We start from the raw sequence: 23,126 nt of genomic DNA, 5'->3' as shown, positions 1-23,126 counted from the left end.
CCATAACCTGCTCTGTGGGACACTCACAGGTGCCCACAAACATACACTAGGTGTACAGGGTGTACCCCCACCCATGGGTGCCATAAGGGTATCCCAAGGGTCTGTTCACCACAACCAAAAAGAGGAAGAGCTGCGCTGCCGGGAGTCCCACATGGACTCCTGTGCAGAAAACAACACAGAACACACAGAACAGGGACATGGAGGCCCTGTCCCTTCAATGCATTTCCAGCTTCACAGTAATTATCCAGTTCCCCGCAAGGACCGTATGATTCCAAGTCACTTGGACCTTTCCATTATTCTCCATTCTGGAGTCCCATGGAACCCAGGATTTACTGCATGCAGTAATTACCTGATATGGTTCTGAATTTGTGTGGTAGTATTTACCGCCACACAAAAGCAGCCAGTAAAAATGAAACTGATTTTAGCACACGTTTACCACTACTGCTAAACTTGTGATCAGGCCCTTAGCCTTTGGAAAATCTCTCGAAATCTGTCTGTTCACTAGGCTGCAATAGGCAAACTAGCATGACCCACTCCAAAGACCCACGAAAGCAAACCTTTCAACCTCTACACACCCCAGGCTCAGACTTATGAACCACCAGAACTACTCAGAACTAATCAGAACTACTACATGGAACTGAAACTCCAAAGGCACAGGGCCACTCTGATTTTATCATAATACTCGCCATTACAACATTTTTTATTTTGTTGCACTAATCTGTACACAAACACCGATCAGAGCACCAACTAGAAATAGAGACTGAGCCATTCAGGTCAACTTCACCGACATGTGCAATATGCCGCTACACAACTCTTAAATGAAGCTACCTTGGACAGTGCTTTTAATGGAGAAAAAAAGTGCAGCCCATCAGTGTCCAAAAATGCCTCTTGCACTGGGGTCCTACCGTCGTTCCTCAAGCCATTTCTACTAAATCGCAGTGTGTGTCCATTTGCATAGTTTTCTTTTTCTCATTTTCCCGGTAAGTCCCCAACTTGGTGCCCCTTTTTATTGGTCTCTCTCTCCTCACCTACCCACACCCAACTCCAGTCTGCTTCTCACCTACTCTTTAACTCTCAAAGTCCTTTTTTCAAAGCCTGGGACTCGGGAGCATAAGCTGAAACATGGCAGCTAGTGATTCCAACCTAAATCTGATTATAATGGTTACACTTAAGTCATTAACCTTAAATTGTCAGTCTAATGAAGCAATCCCTCAAAGAGGATTGAAGATTACAAAGCAATATTACCCCTTTTTTTAACAAATATTTTGATGTAGAACATTTTGGAGAGTTTGAGAGATGGAGAATAAGGCACCATGAGATGAAATTATTTGCCAAGGAAAAGACAGTTTTCTAAGCTGCGAAGATGCAATTTCAACCCACTGTTCAATTTAGGCACCTTACCACATACTTTCTGAGCTGCAGTTGGGATACATATTGGCTTTCAAGAACACAATCTTTACAAGTTTACTTGCAAAGTACACAAATCGTATAAGTAAAGCAACCTGACATCATGCATTCATATAAAAACATGTTATGATGAATATGTATAATATCAGCTATATTTTACACATCCTAAAGGACTATAAGTCCCAGAAAGCTAAGTAATATGACTAACAAATTCCCTCTTTTTTACAAGACTTTGCTTTCGAGCTTGAAGACACAGAAGAAATCTTTTGATCATTGTTTTAGACAAACTTTCAGCTTCTTGTTGTACATGGTCTTACAAAATATTTCAATATCCACATAAAAGCAAAGTCTTTCTTTTCTGCATGTCAAACTAGCAAACATAAAAGATAAAAACTTCGATTCAAAAAGGTGTGTTATTTTTTGCTCACTTTCAGAGATGAAAGAAAAAAAAAAAAGGGGGCAAGGAGGATAGCTCAGGGACAACACGCTTGCCTTGGTTCGAACCCCAGGTCCGGGCTTAATTAAAAACCTCTGGGTATTAAGCATGTTATAAAAAACCAATTACAAAGAAAGAGAAAGTAAGGGAGATAGATATGGAGGGGATGGGGGAGGGAGTGGGGGAGGGGATGAGGGGGCGGGGGGGAGTAAAGCTTACTATCTGTTCTTTTTCTAAAACATCACCAATTTTCATCACCCTATGTCTGACCAAGCTCGTCCAGTACAGTGTTCTATTTTCAACTTGAAGTGCTGGGTTATGCCATATAGATGCATTGCTATGGAACCACAGATGTTGGTCATTGTCTACCAACCAAGAAATTAATGCATCTCGGGTGCCTGGAATTGGAGGCAAAATACTGCCATTAAGGGCATTTTCCCAATTTAATATTAATTATCTGATTTTAATGGTGACAGCACCTCCTCCTCTATATCCATCCAAATTACAGTAGTGACCTCATTCTGCAGAAAATAATGTGCTGATTATTTAAAGTAAAAAACCTTAATGATCATTTCCAAGATCAGGATATCCAAATCCCGCTTCACAAACATTGCGCATCAGTATAAAACAAGGTTTTTTCAGCATCTTGCCAGTACCCCATAAAAGGTCTGAAAAACGTTGTCTATCTTCTTAAAGGAATAGTTCACTCAAAAATGTTATTGGCTCAAAAGATGGGCCATGATCAAACATATATATAAAAAATATTCATTAAGAAAGTTCCTATGGAAACTTTTGAGCAAATGAGGCTCAAAGTCACACATTTCAAACACTAGGATGCATCCATTTTGTGAAATGGATGAGCCTCCTGTGCTTGTGTTAATCTCTGCCCTTGCGGCAGTAATGAACCAAAAGGCAGCTGGCTGTAATAAACAAAAGCTTCCTGCAGGTGGCTTTTGCTTCATTATTGCCGGAGAGCAGAGATTAACACAAGCTGCTGCTTGTAACTGCTTTAAATTTCATTCTTTTTTCAAAACACTGCATAATAAATGCTGCTTTTTTTTCAAATTAGAAAGAAAACAACCCAACCCAGGGGAGCCCAGGAGACTCAAAGCTGAAGCCACAGCAAACAAATACAACGTTGTTGTATTTATAAATGCTGCGGTTTTCCTTCTACGTTTCCTGTTCTCCTCTGAGCCGCAGGAGCCCGGGAAATGTAGAAAGAAAACCTTACAAATACAACAACGTTGTATTTCTGACTGTGGCGGCTTTCGCTTCGAGTCTCCTGGGCTCCCCCAGGTCGGGGGAGCCCAAGAGACAAAGCGAAAGTCGCCGCAGTCAGAAATACAAAGTTGTTATATTTATGATTTCTGTGGTTTTCCAACCAAGGCAATCACAAATACAAAAATACTGTATTTATAATTGCTGCGCCTTTGCTTTTTGCCTTTCATTTTACATTTTCTGTGCTTCCCTGGGCGTGGAGAGCACCGAAAACATAAAATGAAAGTGAAGGCAGCCTCCTCCATGTACAGCTCTGCTCTGGCTGCAGTAAGCAAAAGCTCCCAGTAGGGGGCTTTTGCTGCTTGTTTAGTGCCGCCAGAGCGGAGCATAACATGAACTGAGGAGGCTGCCTGAAATGGCAAAATGGATGCTCCCATGTAAACACTTTGAGCCTTGTTTGCTCAAAACTTTACATAGGAACTTATGTCTAATGTATGTTTTTGATTATTGCCCATCTTTTGGGACAGTACAATTTTTGAGTGAACTATTCCTTTAAACATTTGTTTAGTGAATTTCAATGGTAAGGATTGAGCAATGTATAAAACTTTAGGTAGAAGAGTTATCTTTATAGTGTTTAACTTGGCCTAGATATTCAAATGTAACTGGTCCCACTTCCTTATTGAATTTTACCATCTTCTTTACATCACTTAGTAGATATATTCCCAAGTATTTTACATACTGTTCAGTCCATTTACAATTCCAGGAGTCAAAGTCACTCCTACAACCATTAGTTGAACGCAGGAATACTTCAGACTTATCCTAATTGATTTTATGTCCAGAGAGAGTGCCTACTTACTCAAATAACTTCAATATTTTACTAAAATCACAAGGCTTGGACAGAATTACTGCCATATCATCCGCATAAGACAAGGCTTTAAATTATTTATCTCCTGATACTATACCCTTTATCTGTTCTTCTCGAATAGAAATGGTTCCTAAGCAATATTGAATAAAACGGTGAAAGTGGGCATCCCTGTCTAGCGACACTTGTCAAAATACATTTTGCAGGGATCACTATTAACCAAAACTTTAGATGTTACTTTGTCCTGTAACCATTGAATCATCCTCATAAAGGCTCCCACATTGTAGCACATAACTTCCCTTCTAATAAAATAGAATTGTATAGGTGTCGTAGTATAGGTATTAATTGTTCTGAAAAGGATTTGTAAAACTCAATCGTTATTCCACCCAGACCTGGAGATGTACTTTTAAGTTAATCAATAGCGGCTACTATCTCCTCCGCAAACACTCTTGGATCAAGGGTACTCTTATTCTCAGGTGTCAGGACTGGCAAATTAATGTTTGACAAAAAAGAATCCAAAACTGACTGCAATGGATTAATATCTTCCGTATAAACCAGCTCAAAGAATGATTTAAAGCCTTCACATATATCCACTTTTTTCATTACAGCAATACCATTATCATCAATCCTTTAAATGTATTGTCTGGTAGTTTGCCACCCTTAACCGCGTTCTCCCAATATCTTTGTCGAACAAAAAATATTCTTTTTCCATTTATAGGTTTATTTTATTCTCTAGGACTTATGATTTTTTTTCTTCATATTTGCCTCAAGCATTTCTAGACAACACATAGCTTTTTTAATGTCTTCAAGTACATTGTCTAATGTTGTAATTTCAGCTAACCCAGTTTTCTTAATGTGGCATGTTCAGAGTTCACCCACCATCACTGCTTTAAAACTGTCCCACATAGTAAACATATTTGTTGTGCCCCCCATTTTCAACAAAAAACATGTCAAACTCTCTTAAAAGTATGCACCACTAGTTTAGAGCTCCATTCTTCAACCACCATCTACTAAAGACTTTCTTTGTGTCATTAAAGAGAGGGATATCTGAACATGCACCTGCCGAATTGCAAATAGATGTTACTGTCAACGTATACCGTATTGTCAATACATTTATTGGCTATCAAGATGTAATCCATTCTAGAGTACGAGTCATGTTTTGGGGAATAAATGGAGTACCCTCTTATTCTCAGATAATTTATCCTCCAAATGTCCACCATATCAACATTTTGTAGCACATTTCTAAATTCTCTGCTTGCCCCTTTGCCTGTGTACCTAAAAGGAGCCGACAGTCCATACTATAGATCACACAGTTAAAATCACCCGCTATTAAGATACTCACCTCGCAACTCATGCAGGTGTGTAGACAATCAGTAAAAAAAGATTCCCCTGAATTACATAGTCCAAAGATGGAGCCAATAGTGATATGCTTGTCATCAAGAACGCGGTGGACTAAAACTACCCTTCATTCAGCATCCCTAACTAAAGTCTCCACGATAAAATGTAAACCTTTGCGAAAGAATACATTAACACCTCTAGACATTGAAACATAGCTACTCAACAGTGCCTGTGTGAATCTTGAGTTAATAAAAGATATATGTTGACACTCAAAAAAGTGTGTTTCTTCAAGAAAATTGATACCTACATTTGCCCTCCACAAACTCGCCAGAATCTTTCCTCTTCCGAGGACAATTCTTACCTTTAACATTCCAGGTAAAAAAATGTAAGTAGCCTCATCACAAAACTGATTGCAAAGGCAAGCATACCAATCCAATTGTTAATCTCTTGCATATTTCCCCCTTCAACCCCCCCCCGCCCATTCAAGGCTATCCCAGTGCAACCAAGGTATCACATGACCCTCGTAAAATAATCTCAACTGCAATTTCAGTGGAAAAAACCTCATAAGAAATTCAGAAACTGTGACATACACATAACGACAAACACACAACATCCAAATCATTAAGAACATATAAGCACATATATCAACCATGAACAAGCCTGATGAACTACAGGCATTTTATAGGTACCAATATTTGCATCCAATAATAACATGATTCAAACTATTCACCCAGACTACTGTGTCTCCTTATATAAACTCAAGCTCCCGCCTCCTATTGAAGATTCACATATTACTAGATGACTAGAACCTCCCTCTACTATATCATAACACTACTACCAGACGAACACATTACCCCCACACATCTACATAGAAATAATTAACCTAAATTAACAGCTCAATACTAATATGCAACCTGCAGTTAAGTGATCTCAATAGACAAACGCAGAAAAATCCATTGGGACAATACCTTCAAATCATTAGGCTCTATAATGAGGTATGAGCCAAACTTGCCACAACATTTCAGGGGTGAGGCTAGGGTACGTAAACAAATGAGTCAGTAGAATAATATCACAGTCAAAACCTGACTTCTGCTTTGATTATGTTGGGGCAAGTGAGTAAGTGACTAGGAAAGTAGGGTCCCCACATACCATTGAAGAACAAATGGTTGCACTTACATCTACATCAATCCCCTCCATGTAGGAGTTTGGACAATTGAGTACTTGCCAATTATAATTATTATTAATATGTACCTTGTAGCAATTCTAGGAGCTTGACTGAGTTGTAATCAAAACAATCCCTGTTGCGGATATCTTATTGACTTGCAACAAAAAAGACCACGTAATACTGAGCCCTGTCAAGTTCGAGCTCTATAATGTAGGGGGGTGTATGGCATTATCGTAATAAAAGAAGCATACCAGTGTAAGCAACTGTAAACTTTGCCAAAAAACGGATCCCAGAGTAACGCTTACTACCTTTTCCACTCCATACACCACCGATGCAGCAACCCGTAATCCAAATGAGGAGTCCCAAAAGTCTACCATACCTTAAACCAGTAACGCTGCACTGTATTTCTCTATTGGTAATCTGCTGGTGGACGTCAGCAGGTGCCCGTCTCTAAAATATACTTCCCCATGATGCTGAAGTCAGGGCCACGATTCAAGATCCTTTACTTAAAGATATCGCCCTTCAAACGCGATCCTGACAAGGTCAAAGTGTCTCGCGACATGACGGTTCATACAGTTTAAAAGGTAACTGTTTAACAAGAAAACATTTTATGAGGATCAAGTAAAAACAAAAATTTACAATTTCATGAGTTCCATATAACTTGTGAATAAATACTATGAGAGGATAAAATAAGCTGAAATATACCTTTCCATAACACGCAAACTAATGTCTAGTTACCCTCCCACTTACAGCCAACTACTCACAGTATTAACATACCTATCTTTTCTTAAAATCATATCAGAGTTCTTTGTCAGGACGCAAACTTCTTCTTCCATAGGTTCTTGATCCAGAACAGTTAAAAATGCTTCTGCGCTGTGATGATCAGCAAAGGAATGTAATTTGCCATCAAGTAGAACTCTGAATGTTGATTGATAGAGTATTTCCAATATTTATTTCTTGCTTTTTCTTTTACCAGAATCAAAAAATCTCAATCACATTTCTGCTTAAATCTCCAAAGATCATGATTTTATGACCACCCCATGAGAGATCTCCCAATTCACAAGTTTGCTTAATGATCCATTTATTTAACTGGGCATTTAACAAATCCTACAATAAAGTGTTACGGTTTGTGTCCGGACTTTTTGGATGAAATATGTGGGGTTACCATGTTCAGCATTTTCAGGAAAACCAGCAATCCGGGTGTTATTTCACCTGGAATAATTTTCTTGTTCTGATATCTTAAGCAAGCCTTTCATTATGCAACTTTACTTTATTACATTGGTATGGCGCACCACTGACCCAGAGGCCTAAAGCTGCAAACCAAATCGGACAAACAAAAAGGTAAACACAAAAACTCCAAAGGTCCGTTTTTGGTCAGCCTTCATCGGTTTGCCATGAGCCGCAACTAGTTGTTCTTCCACTGTAGTTCCATTAGATGATAATTCCTGGTACTTTTCTTCACATTTGAACAGTGTTGCCTTAATGGATGCAATGTCCAAACACACACACACACACACACACACACACAACTCCAGCAATTTGTCATCTATTCCCTCATTGCTGGTATTCTCAACTTCCTCTTCACCTTTCTGTCTGGCGCTTGGCTGGTTGAGATACCTCAGGGATGTTCAAATCAGCCATTATTGTAAACTTAGAAGTAGGTCAGTGCTGGTGACGCAGGAGATCATGCTTCAAGATGCCATCTCTGAAGCTGGCAGTTGTAGAATCAGCAGGAACTGGATTTAAGCCCAAGGGTTCCCCCAATTTTCTTGGAGAATTTGAGATCTACCAACAACAAATAGTATTTCTCAGATTAATCGTTCCTCTCAGTTTGTACAGCCGATGGCTTCTTTTGGTTTGGGACCTTTCACACACTGTCCCCCAGTATGCACCGTTTTCTCCTCCAAAAACAAAAAAGCATGCATTTCTCAGCAAACTCTTTCTCCATCCCCCCACTGGGGTTCCCGCTCTAGGATCTTTCTCCTGCTCACTTTTAAACTTTCACCCTTCTCTACATCTGCAGGCACAAATTCTCATCCCTCCTCGTGCTCTTGTCCTCACTCTCCTCTTTCCCGCTCTGCTTGGTGCCCTAGTTTTTCTGGCCAGGACATGTCAGCACATTGGATTTATGCATGCAGTAATGCCTCCTGTTCTTCACCACCACACTGGCTTGCTAGCCATCAACGATTATAGTTACTCAGTCTTCTTCTATTTCTACCGGATCATTATCAAACAATGGCAGGAGGACCCGATGTTCACTAGAAAGTCTTTTCAGTAGACCTTGGTGCTCGTCACATGACTGTTAAAAGTAATGAGAGCATCAATGGAAGCTCTCTCGGCATATCCGCGATTCTTAACACTAGTCATAGGGTCGGAGCATACAATCATTCTTTGTCTTCCTTGAAGCAAAAAGTGGGTGCCCTTTGTTAAAGTGTAGACCCACAGTATCCGCTTGACAAAATTTCAATTTGCCCCATGTCAGATGGCAGCATTTCTTTCAGTGCAGATTTGTTTCTTAGAATTCTAGTTTGGAGTTGCCCTACTGTATGACAGACTACAATTACCAATTGGAGCGGCATGTGATTGGTTGCCTGCACCTTACACCTGGTGTGAAATTATTGTGTAAATAGCTGTAGAGGAAAGGAAGATATACTATAGAGTTTATCATGGGAAATACATTTAATGGACATTAGAGTGGATTTCTTTCCATTTGGTTTTACTCACGGTCTTAGTGGAATACAATTAAACATACATTAGCTTCATTTTTTAAGGCATGTTCATTATCCCATGCTGAAGAGATAAAATCAGGGTTAAACAGGTCTTTGATTGTTGAACACCGTTCATAAAAGTCTGTATTTGGTTGGCAGTTACATTTATTTATGTAATGGCACTTCGAGGCACTTTATGGCGAACTGGGGCACACTTGTGCATCACTTTCGGCTTTAAACATTGAAGCAATCATGTGCAGCAACGTAGAAGAGCAACACAAACAACTAGCCAGATAAAGACCAGCCTCAAATGGCTTCTGCAGGAAGACATTTTACACTTCTTTCTCACTTTTTGGATTGTTCTCAAAAACTGACTATACGGTATACAATGTTGCAAAAATACAACTGGCTTCCAAGAAACATTCTTCAAAAGTTGAGTGCAGAGACGTACAGTTTATTTACTGCAAGCACTGTAATACAAGTTCCATGGCTGATTATGCTAGTTTTGAGTACAAACCAAGATATGGGAAAAATAACGATACAATGCCTCCCCACAGAAGCCAATTAAAGGGGTCTTTTTTCTGGGTACACAAGATATTTGTACAAGCCTGTTGCTTTTCCAGTAGGGGCAACAGGTGTTCACATCAATTAAAACAAATTATGCTTTAGAGTGCCCAAGAGAGCCTGCAGATTTTTCCAAACCTTTTCCTCGGATCAATAAAGCCCACAAGTGCGGATTCATCGGAAAATACATATATGTCACAGACAATGCATGGGCCTTAATTCGGAGGAATAATCTAGATAACGACTGGAGTGGGCAGTGGGGTATACATTATCATACTAAATGGTTTCTTGTCCTCCATGTTGCAGAGAAAAAAGGAAGGCAATCAAGCAGATTAACTGAAATTCTGAACAGCCACTTAATCAAAGCCATTAATGGTTCTGGTCAAGACCTGGACTAAGTCACAAGGACCTCAAAGTTGTGGGAGCCCCTTAAACAAGAAATCGATCGAATACCTTCTCACTGGTACTGCCAACACATCAACTTGGCACCATCTCTCCTGCAATTTAGGAAGAAACTGAAGACCCTGATATTAATGGAACACTTCCTTGAATGTTGATCGCTTGCTAATGGAACAATTCCTTAAATGCTCACTTCATAGTACTACTCACCCTTGCTATCCCTGACCACCTCTCTGTGTTCTCCCCTTTTTAGTTTTAACAATTAGGTGGTGCTTTACCACCAGCCAAAAAACCAAAACGATTTGATGCCTACATAAAAGCCAAATTGTTGGCTTTTGCCAATGCTTACTACAGTGATCTACTTGCTTCCAGATACCTTGGCACTATCCAAGGCCTATACAAAGTTGAAACGTGATAAATTAAAGGCAGTGCAGAGTATCGCCCAAGACTTCACAACCTATGCTCAAGAAGTTTAAAGAAACAGAACAAACATGTCATATTGACACTGTCTCTTGCTCATTGTGACGTAGCAAGTGTTGCAATACTGCAGTGGTGTAGACATGGCATAGCATGAGGGCTAAAGCCTGCCATCATAGATCACACCCAAGTTGCCAGTCTGGCCACAACTCACTTCAGACCTTTCCTGACAGATAATGAGTACCCATTTGCTTGTTTGAGGCATACACAAAGTTTCAATTTTTTTTGGTGGCACCGAAAATGTTATGCTCATTATCAATAACTACAAGTTACCTACCTGTATCACAACAGGACAAAAACATATAACTTTATTCCACAGGCTCGTCTGGGGTTTGCACGTTGCGAAAGTAGTAAAGCCCATAATGTGCAATGGCAGATCTGAGATATCAGAGTCTTGTTTTTCAGGCTCTCATAAGCATTCTTGTAATTGTAGGACTGCATTTAGCAACTGTGACGAATGCAACAAAGTGACAAGTGCCAACAACGCCAAGGATTTTAAAAAAACCATGATGATTTCAGCATCCTGCTCCAGAACATATTTATGAAACAAGAGGGTGCATGAGGTAGTCCAGTGAAAATATTAGACTGTGGTTTGTCTGGACTAATCACTTTAGAATAGTCACACTCTGTTATTTTGCGTGCAGATGACTTCATTGTCTACTAAGTCTCGTATTTCTTCTCTGGCTAAACCCATCTGTTTTCACACTAATATATTTGTAAGATCTGCCCTTTTCTGGCCACCATGGCGATATACCAACTGATATTTTCTAGTCTCGATTACTACTACACCTTCTTCTTCTCCTCCTCCTCCTCCTCCTGCTCCTCCTTTGCTTAGTCTCCCCGGTACTGCCGTTTCATCCCTACTATCGTTATGCTGCTTTAGGCCTACATTCCTCTCCCCCCAGTTTCACATTTCTCCTTCTCCTGGCTTCTCTTCACAGGTTTCCCCTTCCCTCTTGGCTATATGTTTGCTATCTTTGCATTGTTTCTAAATCTGTTCATGATCTTGCCCCTTCCTGTCCATCGTCTCTTGTATTCTCTTAAAATCCACCCAGTTCTTTTTAGCTCCCCTTATCATTTCATAGCCGTTCCTTGTCCTACACATCTCAATTATGTTTTCCTACTTTATCTTTGCTTGCCAAAAACAAACAAAAATATCACAAATGTTTAATGCGCTTCCATTTTTATTATGCTTGGATCTCACTCGTGCCACTTTCAGCTCACCATTTATGACTCATTCTCCTTCTCATTGTTAAATGCATACGCTTATTTTTACTATTTGTATTTACTTTTCATTTGTCACCGAATGACAAAGAGCTTTACTGACAATTAAACAAAATGATCTACGAATTCAAATTGAATGATAAGTTACATGAGCTACAGCGTTGCAGAGTGGTAGAAAGCGGAGGCGGGTTATTTTGGCACTCGGGACCAACATTTGCTGAACAAATGGCCAGATTGGGGAGGTGGCGGGATCCACCATAACTCAATAATAACGTTGAAAATGTTAGCACCAAAAACCAATGAGATAGAAGGTCAACTGTAAAGCTGCACCCAAATGAAGATGAACACTCATTAACGCACAAGCCTTGCACGTTTGTAAGATTGTCACCAGAAGAAGATGGTGTGCGATCATACATTTCGAAATTTTCAAATGTGGAAAGTTCACCAGCACTTCTTTGACACTACCACCATAACAGCTACAAGCAAATCAAACACACAACTTATTCTAGAATTCCCACATTCTGAAAGGTGATGGGATCCCAAGAAGGGTGGCTTGTTCATCTCACATTTCAATTGCATTACCTTGATAACCATCTAAGCAACCCACGCAACAGACTTCCACTTCCCACATCTATTTTATGGATTTTGAAACCGCATCTCCAGATACAAAAGTGAAACTATGGGGAAATATCTATTTCAGGCATTTGAAAACAAGTATGATTTGGGAAATCAACTAGGGATTACTGAATATGAAGTACAAATGTCCAATGATCAATCTAAACGTTCACAATACTTTGTGAGTGTAACAAGTAACCCATGAGATTCTCAAAACCAAGCTAACACCCTTTTGTATGAGACAAAAGGTGAGAATGGGCATTCATAGCAAAAACAACAAGCAATGACAAATAACCCACCTCTCCATGAGAGCAAGTATTTTAAGAGCAATCCTTACAAAAAAAAAATACTCTTCTAGCTGCACCCTACTCAAGCTAGAACAAACTCACTGCTCATTGACCCCACGAAAACACCTGCCAAAAAGTTTGCTACAGAAACTTTGCCTCAAATAAACCGCAAATAAACCCAAAATTCGGATCATCCAAAGCATCGACTGTGCAAACACATGAGGCCCGATTCACAGAACGTTTTCCTTTGGGACTGCACCATTATAAAAAACGCTTCTGTGAATCAGGCCCATAATATCACAACTGCAAACAGAACAAATGCTGCTGGCGCGATATGCTCCGATTTGAGTATGAAGGGAATGTTCTAGTTCTAAATAGCGCAAACGCCAGAGGTATATGGATAGTCTTGGTTTTCAAAGACATCAAATCGATAATGGATGCAAACCTGTCAGGACTTTCGGGGGGGGCAAACCTTTAAACCCTACTCTGCAGTGTTAAGAGAACCAATGGGGAGGGTGATAACAGCAAATTTAGTTGTCTAAACATGACAACTTATACCGCTCTCTTTCGCTTCCAATCTAAAGTGAAGGTTAATTACTGCAAAGGGCAATAGGCACCCTAACATAAATTAAACAAATTTACATCTATGCAACAACAAAGAAACAAAAGCGAATTGTAAGTCTTATATACCCTTTTCTTTACTATATTTTTCATGCAATTTAAGGTTGATTGGGGAAAGGGAACTAAAAGTAACTTTTCAGGTAAGGTAATGGCCACTTAGTCGGGGAAAATCTGTCCTGCTGGGATTCATTTGGCATAATAGGCACCTAAACAAAAAAAGTGGTAAATGACCAAAGAGCTTATCTTGGACTGATGCGGACTTCTGATCTCGCATTAGCTGCCTCACCTTATTCAGCTTCTCATCCGCCTTACAGTTTGGAACTGGAACTGGACAGCTCTGTGCCGCAGGTGGCGTCTGATCCAAAGATATAACAAAAAAATGAGTTACCAGGGTTCTCACTTCCACTTTATTATTTCAGTCAGTGGGAAGGGGCAGGACATTGTTTCGGATACACTTTCAGAGATCATGTCAAAGGTTGGTCACAGGGAGATTTTGTCCAGCCGGGCCAAATGTAATGGGGTACAGACCTCAACAACAACAAATAAAAATATCATTTGTGAATGGCTAAAGAACTTATCTTGTGCTACTCTAAGACTTCTGAGCTCTAACAAGTTCTCACCTTCTTGCACTCATGTTGTTTGTCACACTCTCCGAGTAACCTGCTTGGCGCTGTACGTGCACTCTGATTTAAAGAAACAAAAAAGGATCTTTAAGGCCAATTTATTATTTAAATACAACTTAAGGACCACAAGACTGAGTCTGGGGAAGGGGCAAGACATTGTTTAAAAACATGTCAAAGTTCACTGCTAACGTTCGTCACTTAGTCTGGTTGTTGTGTGAAGCCTTGGTAATTTGATGTAATGCAGACACCAAACAATTAACAAAAGCAACAGTAGAAAAGATCAAAGAATATAGCTTGGGTTGCTCTACATTTGATTACTAACAGGCTATCTCACCTTCTTCAAATCTTGTTTCTCACACTCTGCAATTATACTGCTTGGTGCTGTATGTGCACTCTTATTCAAATAAACAAAAAATGATCTTTAAGGCCAATTTAGTATTTTACATAGCACTTATAAACCAGAGTATTGGGTTCACGGATGGGGGGCAAAGGGGGGAGGCCAGGATAATGGTCAAATGGAGGTCCACCTCCCTGGAAAAACTCACTTACAAAAGGATATGTCGTCCTAGTATCTCACATTTTCTGGAACGTACAGCCCAAAAACATAACAGAGGGAACAAATAAAGGGAAACAAACAGAAAGCGGTGTGTGGGCTGATCACTCCCAGGTTGTCACACACCATCCCAAACTGGTCTTCTCTCCAAAACCCTGTTAACTGATGGCTTGGTAGCCAACATGGTGCCTGATACAATGAAATAAAAGAGGGTAAGAAGGGCTGATATCTCACTTATTATTTTAAATACAACTTATAGGCCACAAGATTGAGTCTGTGGAGGGGGCAAGCCATTGTTTAAAAACACGTCAGAGTTCATGGAAAACGTTGGTCACTTAGTCTGGGAAGTTGTGTTAGGCCTTGGTAATTTGATGTAATGCAGACACCAAACAAATAAAAACAGTGGTAAGACCAAAGCACACAGCTTGGGCTGCCCTACTTCTGATCACTAACGGGGTGTCACACTTTCTTCAACCTGTGTCGTTTCTCACACTCTAAAAGTATACTGCTCTGTGCTGTACGTGTATTTTGATCCAAAGAAACAAAGAGGGAACTTTAATTTTTAGGCGGCACGATTGGGTTTTATTATGGGAGATAACACAGGAAAATATTCAAACGTTTATCTTCATGGGAAGCTTACTTAGTTAGGAATCTGTTGTCTGCTTATGTCAATTTGTATTGAATAGTACACCCCCCAGAAATAAAGCAAAGAAACAAAATTATCCAATAGCTTATCTTGAGCTGTTCACTCACAAATTGTCCCGCCTTCACGTCCTAATCATCCCTCTCAAACTCTTATCTGATGGTTTAGTGATATGCCTGACGTCTGACCGAAGAGAAATAAAGAAGGAGCTTCAAGAGTCCCACACAGAACTTATAGACTGAATCACGGGAAGCAGAAGGACATGGTTCACATACATGTCAGAGGTAATGTGAAGATTGATCCAAGTGACAGACTAGAACGTTATACAGAACACAAACAACAAAAACAGTTTCAAATTGCGAAATGACGCATATTGGGCTACTGCAAGATGCCCAATAACTTGAGTTTTCTCACCTTCTTACACTCGAGTTGTCTCTCACACTCCGAGAGTACCCTGCTGGGCGCTGCACGTGCATTCTAAATTCGAGAAACAAATTAGGAGGTTTAAGCTCTCCTCCGAATTTTACGTAGTACTTAGAGACCACAAGATAGGGATCTAGGGTGGAGGAAAGTACAGGAACATTTTCAAATATGGATTCAATTTTGTCTGGCTACATCAAATTAGATGATACATACTAACAAACAAGAAAGAATAGAAACAACAAAAGTGGGAAATTATCAAAAAGCTTATCTTGATCTGATCACTTACGAGTGGTCTCACCTTCGTAAACTCGTCTTCCTTTCCAAACTCTGTGACGTGAAAGCTTGGATGTGTACGTGGAGTCTGATCCAAAGAAACAAAAGGGGAGTTTTAAGGGCAACATACCTCATTATCTCATACAGCACCTACATATCACATAAATGAAGATGATAGGTTGGAGGCTCGGAGGGCTGCTACATGTCCCAGTTCAAGATAATGGTTTATTATTAGTGTCCCCCCCCCAACCACTTTCATATAACTTGAAAGGCTTGTTACTGAAGTGTTTGCTCAGTAATTGAGGATTTGTGCCACTCACCAGGACTGCGTGATTATGTGCAACAGGGCATGACCGTTTAATAATCTAATGGAATATAGGGTGATTGTAGTTGAAGGGTGAGTGCATTTTCAATGGTGTGGCTTTTGCCAGATATGGCAGCTCCCCAATAAAATGAAGAGCAGATCCCTAGGCTAGGGCTATTTGCTTTGGGCTGTGATCTGGTGCCTTTTCGTCATTTGCACTTGAAGGCCAACAGGCTTGTGCCTATTCAATAGAGCCAATGCTCATTTGTATGGACACTGATCAAGGTTTTGAGACAGATGCCCAACACATAGGTAGTGGACAAACCTTTGGCAGCACCAGGACATAAAGGACTGACCGAAGACTAACCGTACACCATGTGAATCTAAGGGATAAATGGACGAGATCTACTCCCATCACACACCACAACTCCCTCTTCAGAATACTTTTCGGAATAATTAACCCAATTGCATATAGTTATAACTGATAGAATACAAGGGTAATTAGCTAAGAATGTGTCCACATTAACGGGCAATTCCCAGAGGTTTTGCTCATTAACTGATGGATTGTTCCACATCAAGTACTACAGTGTATTTGGATTCCATTTAATTTCTGTAAAGACAGTTAACTGATTTAATCTCAATTTCCTTTCACAGATGTCTGAGGCACAGTGTGAGCGGATGAAGGTCTAGGAGCATTGTACCCAGTGATAGTTATTGAACATCTGTCTGATAATGTATTCATGATAATGTATCCATTTATCGACTCCATATTGAACCATACTGAGGTTTAAGACCTGTACAAGCTGATAATTATATTCAAGGAAAAACTTGCTGCAGTGCAGTTAAGGGGAATACATTTAACACAACAAAACCCTTCAAATTGAGCAGATTGGAAAACTCAGGATAGGCTTAACTCGGCATGTTCCCGTTGATCTCCTCCAAAATGCCATTTTGTATGGCATCGTAAATTCCTTCTCTTATAATATATATCTGCTCTTGGGCTTTACAACTGGAACGTGCCGAGATAAGCAAGTCCCAAGTTTCCCAATGTGCTAAATTTCAAGGGTTTTGTTGCGTTACGTTTACTCACCTTAACTGTACTTCAAATAAAGGTTTTTCCTTGAATTTCAAGGTTTTTGTAATACCATCTTTTTTTTCATGCCTACTGTATATTTTTCAGCGCCACAGTCCATGGCTTTCAGCCGTGCCCACTGTATATTTATCAGTATCACGGTCCACAGCCTTTGGCCACATAAAGGTTTGGTTCGGCCCCTAGAGCCCAAAGTAAGTTCAGGTGAACTTAGAGAATCAGCCAATCCTAGCCCTGCACCAATCTCAGAACACATGAAGATCCTCACAAAGAGCCCAGCACATGCACAGGGAAGAGAGCCTTGCAAACCCAGTGGACCCAGTCACTCAGTGTCAGTTTTTGGAAAAGAGAAATGGTATTTGGATGCAGTTGTTGAGTAGAAAAGAATGTAAGGAGCAGAGGCTGGAGTGGCAGAGGACACTGGAGAAACAAGAATTAAAGGGGGAGACAAGGCTAGTGTGCAAAGTATTGGAGGGTGAAAGTAGCATGGAAGAAGTTGTAGGGTTACAAGTGCAGCATCCCAAACGTGGAAGGAGGTTCGGGATGCGTAAATTCTATTAACAAGAAGAGCTGGTCATTTTGCATGCTCACCATTTAGTTTAGCATTTTTTCCACCAGTGCCAGCTTTAACACATTTTAGAGAGCATCACGCGGTGAAAGGAGGAGCAGCAACAATATGGTTTATTCATTTTTAGAGTTTGGGCACAGGATACTTTAAGGGCTTTGTAGCTAGCATCAGTGAATTGATTTGTGCTTTGTTAGTATTTAGGAGAACTCAGAATATATTGCGTTGGGAGTTGGTGAAAAAGTGGCTGAAGTGTCACATAATACAAGCATTGGGTAGGATAGATGTTGACTGTTTAGTAACATAAGGGCTGTCGGCCACGTTAGCAAAAGTTCTGTCATTTTGAATTAAGCCCTGTTCGAGGTTGCAGCTTTTGTTAGAGCAAAGGCTGCATCTAGGAGCTTCTGTTCTGTTAATTTAATTAGATTATATTATATTCCTCCTTCCACCCAGCGAGTGTTTAGGTCCTTCTAGGAAGGGGGAAGCACCACGCAGATAGATGATGGTGCAAGGCCAAGCAGTGCACAGGAACTGTGAATGGGATGCATTATATCACTTTTATTCCTGCCGATTAAATCAGTGCAGCAGCTGTGAAGGACAAATCTTACTGAACACAAGGCCTGGTGTCCAGACATTGGCAAAGTGTTGAACGAGGTTGTAGTTATACTGCCCCCATTGAGAAGTGAAAGGTCAATTAGAACTACAGGTTTAAAGCTAAATAGAACAAATAAGAGAAATGAATACCCAAGAACAGTGTCTCAGTTGTGTTTTTTGTAAATCTACCTGGTTGCAAGGGAGATGGGGAAGCATGTGTACTAAGAAAGCAACATGTTTCAAGATGGGAGTCGCAAGAGGTGTTGCCAAAAAGCACAGCTGCAAGGCCGAAGAGCCATTCGAGGTTGCCAAGCTGTCTCGTCTCATGAAAAAGTAGTATTGTGTTCACTTCATTGCCACAGGGTATTGACTTGATTATTCACACTAACTCATGATTGGGACTTCGAGAGGCATGTACATCACAAATTATCTGAAGTTGTTTTGACCAATAAGGAAAGTCCACCGTTGCAACAAGTTACCTGAATGTAATGAACCAAGCAGAACCAAGTGTTTTTGCTGACTGCACAATTAGGTCATTCACAGGGGGCTGTACTCACGCCATCACAGCTACTTAATTGACCAACGGGGTAGTAAAATATGGGTGGTTTCTGGATAGGGGGATAGCCAATAGTAAATGTGGGATTAATCTGTATTGGATACAGGTTGTAAATGTAGTTTTTGTGGATCTCGTCTTTAAAAGCTGTAACTAACGTGGGCTTTGGCGAGCGAGTTTTCAGTTCTACAGAGCTTACTGACCATCCCGACCATATTTGTATAGAATAAAATTTGTTTTTCTTGCTAAGCGTGCACTCCTTATTGACTCCTTGGATTTATCTCCAGATTCCCCAGAGAGGCTGGGAGCTCGGGTTGCATCTGCAGTGACCAGTCCATGTGCACTCCCTGAGGTGGTTTGCAGGTGCCGCGTTTCCAGAAGGCTTGCCTGATCCTTAAAGCAGGGTGCTGCACCCAGCTGTGCAGGCAATTGATTGGGGACAACATCGGAGGAACTTGGAGGAAACTTAAGAACGCGAGTGCAGTCTTCCGGGAAAAACAAGGGAGGTTAACAGGTTTTGTGTGTATGAGTTAATGAAGAAAGAGAGAGAAGGGAAATCTCCTCGAAGATGAGGAAAGACAGCATTGTGATTTTATGTGAGTTTTTGATTAATAGAGCAGTGAAGCTCCCCTGCCGTGGGAAAAGAGGACTTCACGAATAGTAGGTGAAGAATTGATGTGGGGCATCTCCCCTTAGAAGGGGAAAGACAGCACTGCAGTGGAAGTGATGTTCCTGTATGGAAAGGGCCTGGTAGCCTTCTGTCCTAGAGTGAAATGGGCGTGAAGAGGGTTGATTTACCTCGTTTTGAGAGAAGGAGGCAGAGGAAGGGTCTAAAAGTGTGTAAAAAGAGGTGTTATTAGTGGCTTTGTTAGTAGTTGTGTAGTTAGCAAGATTTGATGTGGGGCAGCAGTAGTAAAGGTGTTTTGAGGTGGTGTGGGTTTTTTGGGATTTTTGTTGTGGGAAAGAAGATCAGTTTTGTTGGGGAACTGTGGCTTTGAGGAGAGATGCCGCTGGAATGGTGGTCGGCACAATTTATAGTTTAAATGAGGTTGGATTGGAGAAGGAGTATGGGTACGCTGTTGGAACATGTGTAAAATGCTCCCGCAGTACAGGGAGAAAGCTTTGAAGTACCACCTTGAGGGGGGGTTCAGTGAACAGAGGGCAAAATGTTTAAAGCTTGGCATGAGGAAGGCACACATGATAAAAAATATATTGGAACATATGCATATGCATTTATAGTCAACATATAAAATAAAGTAGAAAAATAGACAGAGTGGACTTGAATTATAGAAAATGTGTAAGACAGAATGCCCCAGATAACCACACAGGTGGTGTGGGGGGTGAAAATCAGACAAGCCACTGCCCCACCCCCATATGGGTACTTTCCTTTACAGCCTGCCGCAGGGAACACCAAACCTCCCACACCCAGTATTCACCCCCCACTGAGCCCAAAGAAGGCAACACCAGCAAAGCCGAAATCTAAAACACGATACTCATTGATTATGGAACCTGAAAAAAAGACTTTCAAAGAACTAGAAGCAGCGCTAAAGAAAACAGAAGGAGCTAGCATGAGCAGTACAGGGGACAAGAGGGGCAGTGCACAGTGATGGGCATAGATGAGTGGAGGGTGGGACATATTCTAAGATCGATAGCAAGGTTATCAAGATATAAAAAAGGTATACTGAAACGAGGAATATCCCTAATTCAGGGGGAGCTCCAGAGTTTTCACATCAATGGGATGGACGCCGCAACAGCGTAAATTATGAAATGATAAACCGTGAGGTAGATGCTGCAGGTGAAGGTGGGGCTTGGGAGGCAGATTAAGAACAGGTGGAAGTTACACTATGAGGCCCTCGGCTTAGACCGCAGCCCAGACAAATTGCCCTACTAAAAAGGTAAGAAGCGAAGGAAGATATCCCACAATAGAAACAGAGAAACGCAGTTCTCATTGCTCAAAAATGGGGAGTAGAGCATTTTTAGTGGCTGGACGGAAATGGTTTGAAACAACCTAATGCCTAGAGAAGCAGACAGCAGGGATCACATTAGCTGTAGGAGACATGAAGACAAAACACGGAAGTAAGCAGAGTATCCAGGGGTACAAATGAACAATGACCATCATGATGGCGCTCCATTTAACAATTGTCGAGCAAATATGGAAAGCATTGAGGGGCGCACACCGACACACCAGACAAATTCAATCATGGCTCGCACCAGGAAGGCAGATGCACTCTACATTCATCATATTCAGGAGATGCTGCGAGCAGAGACGGGGAAGCATGGGACAATAGTATAGCTATATTTTAACATGTTGCAGAAGTGCAACACAATTTGGATAAAGTGGTTGGTATGGAGGGTAAGAGATGGGTGGGAAAACAGGCACACAGTGCATTATTGTAGGAAGAGGGAGAAAGATACATCGGAGCAAGTGCAAAGGGCGGTAGCCAAATTGGTCCAGAAAAAGTTCCCTCAATTGAGCATGGAAGGAGCAATGATTACTAGCACTGCAGAAGGGCAGTCCAACCAGACAGACACGCAGGGTTGGTTAGAGGGGTATGCATATGACAGAAGGGAGAATGGAAGTTTTATGAAGGGAAGAGAAGGTTTTCAGAAAGCAAAAACGGTGGATTCAGAGGTATGAGGCCCAGGTTTGGAGGACAGTGTTGGTCTTGTGGAAAGAGGACATTTTGCGTGAGAAAGCAGGAGCAGACCACATTTTTCGTCTAACAACCCTAGTGGTCCAGTGTTTCGGCTCACCTATAACCCACCGTCCCAATTGCAGCCCCCAGTTATCCCATATGCCCCAGGTCCCATGCAACCCCAAAGCTGAATACAAACAAAACAGATTCAGTATTTAAAGCCTGAGATAACAGACGTATGTGCAACACCCACCCACGTAGAACCCTACACAGCTGTGGGATAAAATTACCCTGCCACAAAGTACAGTGATGCACAACACGAGGGCTAGTGTTTTGGGGGCAATTTCTTCCCACTTCCAGGCACAAACACTTATTCCCAATAGGACAGCACACAGAGATCTGACTTGCCAAGTTCCATCAATCCCTTCGGTGATGAATCCAATGGAGTGTTCACAGAATCCCGAGCGGTGACCGCCTCCAATGTGGCCAGGGGACGGAAGCCGCTACCTGATCCGGACCCTGGGGGCTGCTTTATGAGGGAGGTTCACATGGGAGAAGCCAACTACTGGAGGGATGTGTGATGAATCCTGCAGAATCCTCACAGAATCCCTGCCTAAAGTCTCCTACCTGGTGGCCAGGGGAAGGCAGCCGCTACCTGATCCTAACCCTGAAGGTGGTATCACCTGGCAGGAGAAGGCCCCCAAGGGAATAGGGAGATTCTGTTAGGAGAGACGAAGGATTGTTCTTATTCAGAGAGGGAGAGATCTATGATCCCAGAATATTTAATGGTCTGGGTGAGACTTCCCATCACGTAGATACCTACATTGAGGTCAGGCAAAATTCTTGTGATTACCAGAGAAATTATATATTTGGAATTCAGAACATTAACACTGACTTCTGATGAATATCATTCTTCCTTGAATCTGAATCAACCATTACACACCACCTAAAACCCTTTCCTAAGGATGTATTCACTAAGCAATGTAAATCCAATATTGTTGAAGTTTATAGTTATGAAGGAAATGGTAATCAGAAAATTAAGGACTTCAAGTCCCACAATGCCCTGAGTACTGGGACGCGAGGCACTCAACTGAGGTGTGCAGTCTAGTGGTTCTAATGAACCGCACATAAGCTGGATCTTGGAATATATAAGGTCCCCTTAGGTGCAGGCCATTAGAACAAGAGGGTGGAGTTGCAGAGACCACCAGTTGCAGTAGAATAAGGGAAACGCCAGAGCTGCCATTTCTGAAGCTGATGTCAGTCCTGAGATGATCTCCAAGGTTAATAACCTGAATTGCACAGATTGCGCAGTGGGAAGCGGTGTTGTGGCAGGGTTTTCCCCCTGGCGAGAGAGGCTCTCCTGTTTCAATGCAGTGTCCAGGGGGCTGGTGAGCACCAGCGTTCACTTCACTAGGAACAAGAAAGCAACTTTCCTATTCGGTGTGGGCTACGGGAACCCAGAAACAGCATGCCCAGCAGACGGAGGCAGAAGCAGAACAAGCAGGGGCAGCAGATGACATGAATTTGTGAGTAGAAGCCGGTAATTTT

At 41.3% G+C, this 23,126-nt stretch overlaps 1 protein-coding gene across 9 annotated transcripts in view; it reads right to left on the bottom strand.

Annotated features, from left to right (window-relative positions):
- The window catches only part of APIP (APAF1 interacting protein), a 1,110,572-nt gene that overhangs the window by 517,804 nt on the left and 569,642 nt on the right, over window positions 1-23,126 (bottom strand). For 4 of the 9 annotated variants that reach the window (XM_069623365.1, XM_069623368.1, XM_069623367.1 and 1 more), the window contains 4 exons: window positions 15,850-15,924; window positions 15,555-15,617; window positions 13,942-14,004; window positions 13,608-13,676 (listed from right to left, as the gene is read on the bottom strand). The exons of 1 other annotated variant lie outside the window; for it this stretch is intronic. In XM_069623365.1, coding sequence (XP_069479466.1) covers window positions 13,608-13,676; window positions 13,942-14,004; window positions 15,555-15,617; window positions 15,850-15,924 — 270 coding nt within the window. The remainder of the gene's footprint in view (window positions 1-13,607; window positions 13,677-13,941; window positions 14,005-15,554; window positions 15,618-15,849; window positions 15,925-23,126) is intronic. 4 more of the 9 variants (XM_069623369.1, XM_069623366.1, XM_069623373.1 and 1 more) reach the window with 2 other exon arrangements.

The sequence above is a fragment of the Ambystoma mexicanum genome, chromosome 11 (assembly GCF_040938575.1).
Source record: "Ambystoma mexicanum isolate Mex_15411 chromosome 11, UKY_AmexF1_1, whole genome shotgun sequence".
Lineage (NCBI taxonomy): Eukaryota > Metazoa > Chordata > Amphibia > Caudata > Ambystomatidae > Ambystoma > Ambystoma mexicanum.
The sequence above is the reverse complement of the archived record's forward strand: the minus strand, read 5'-3'. Positions and strand labels throughout refer to the sequence as shown.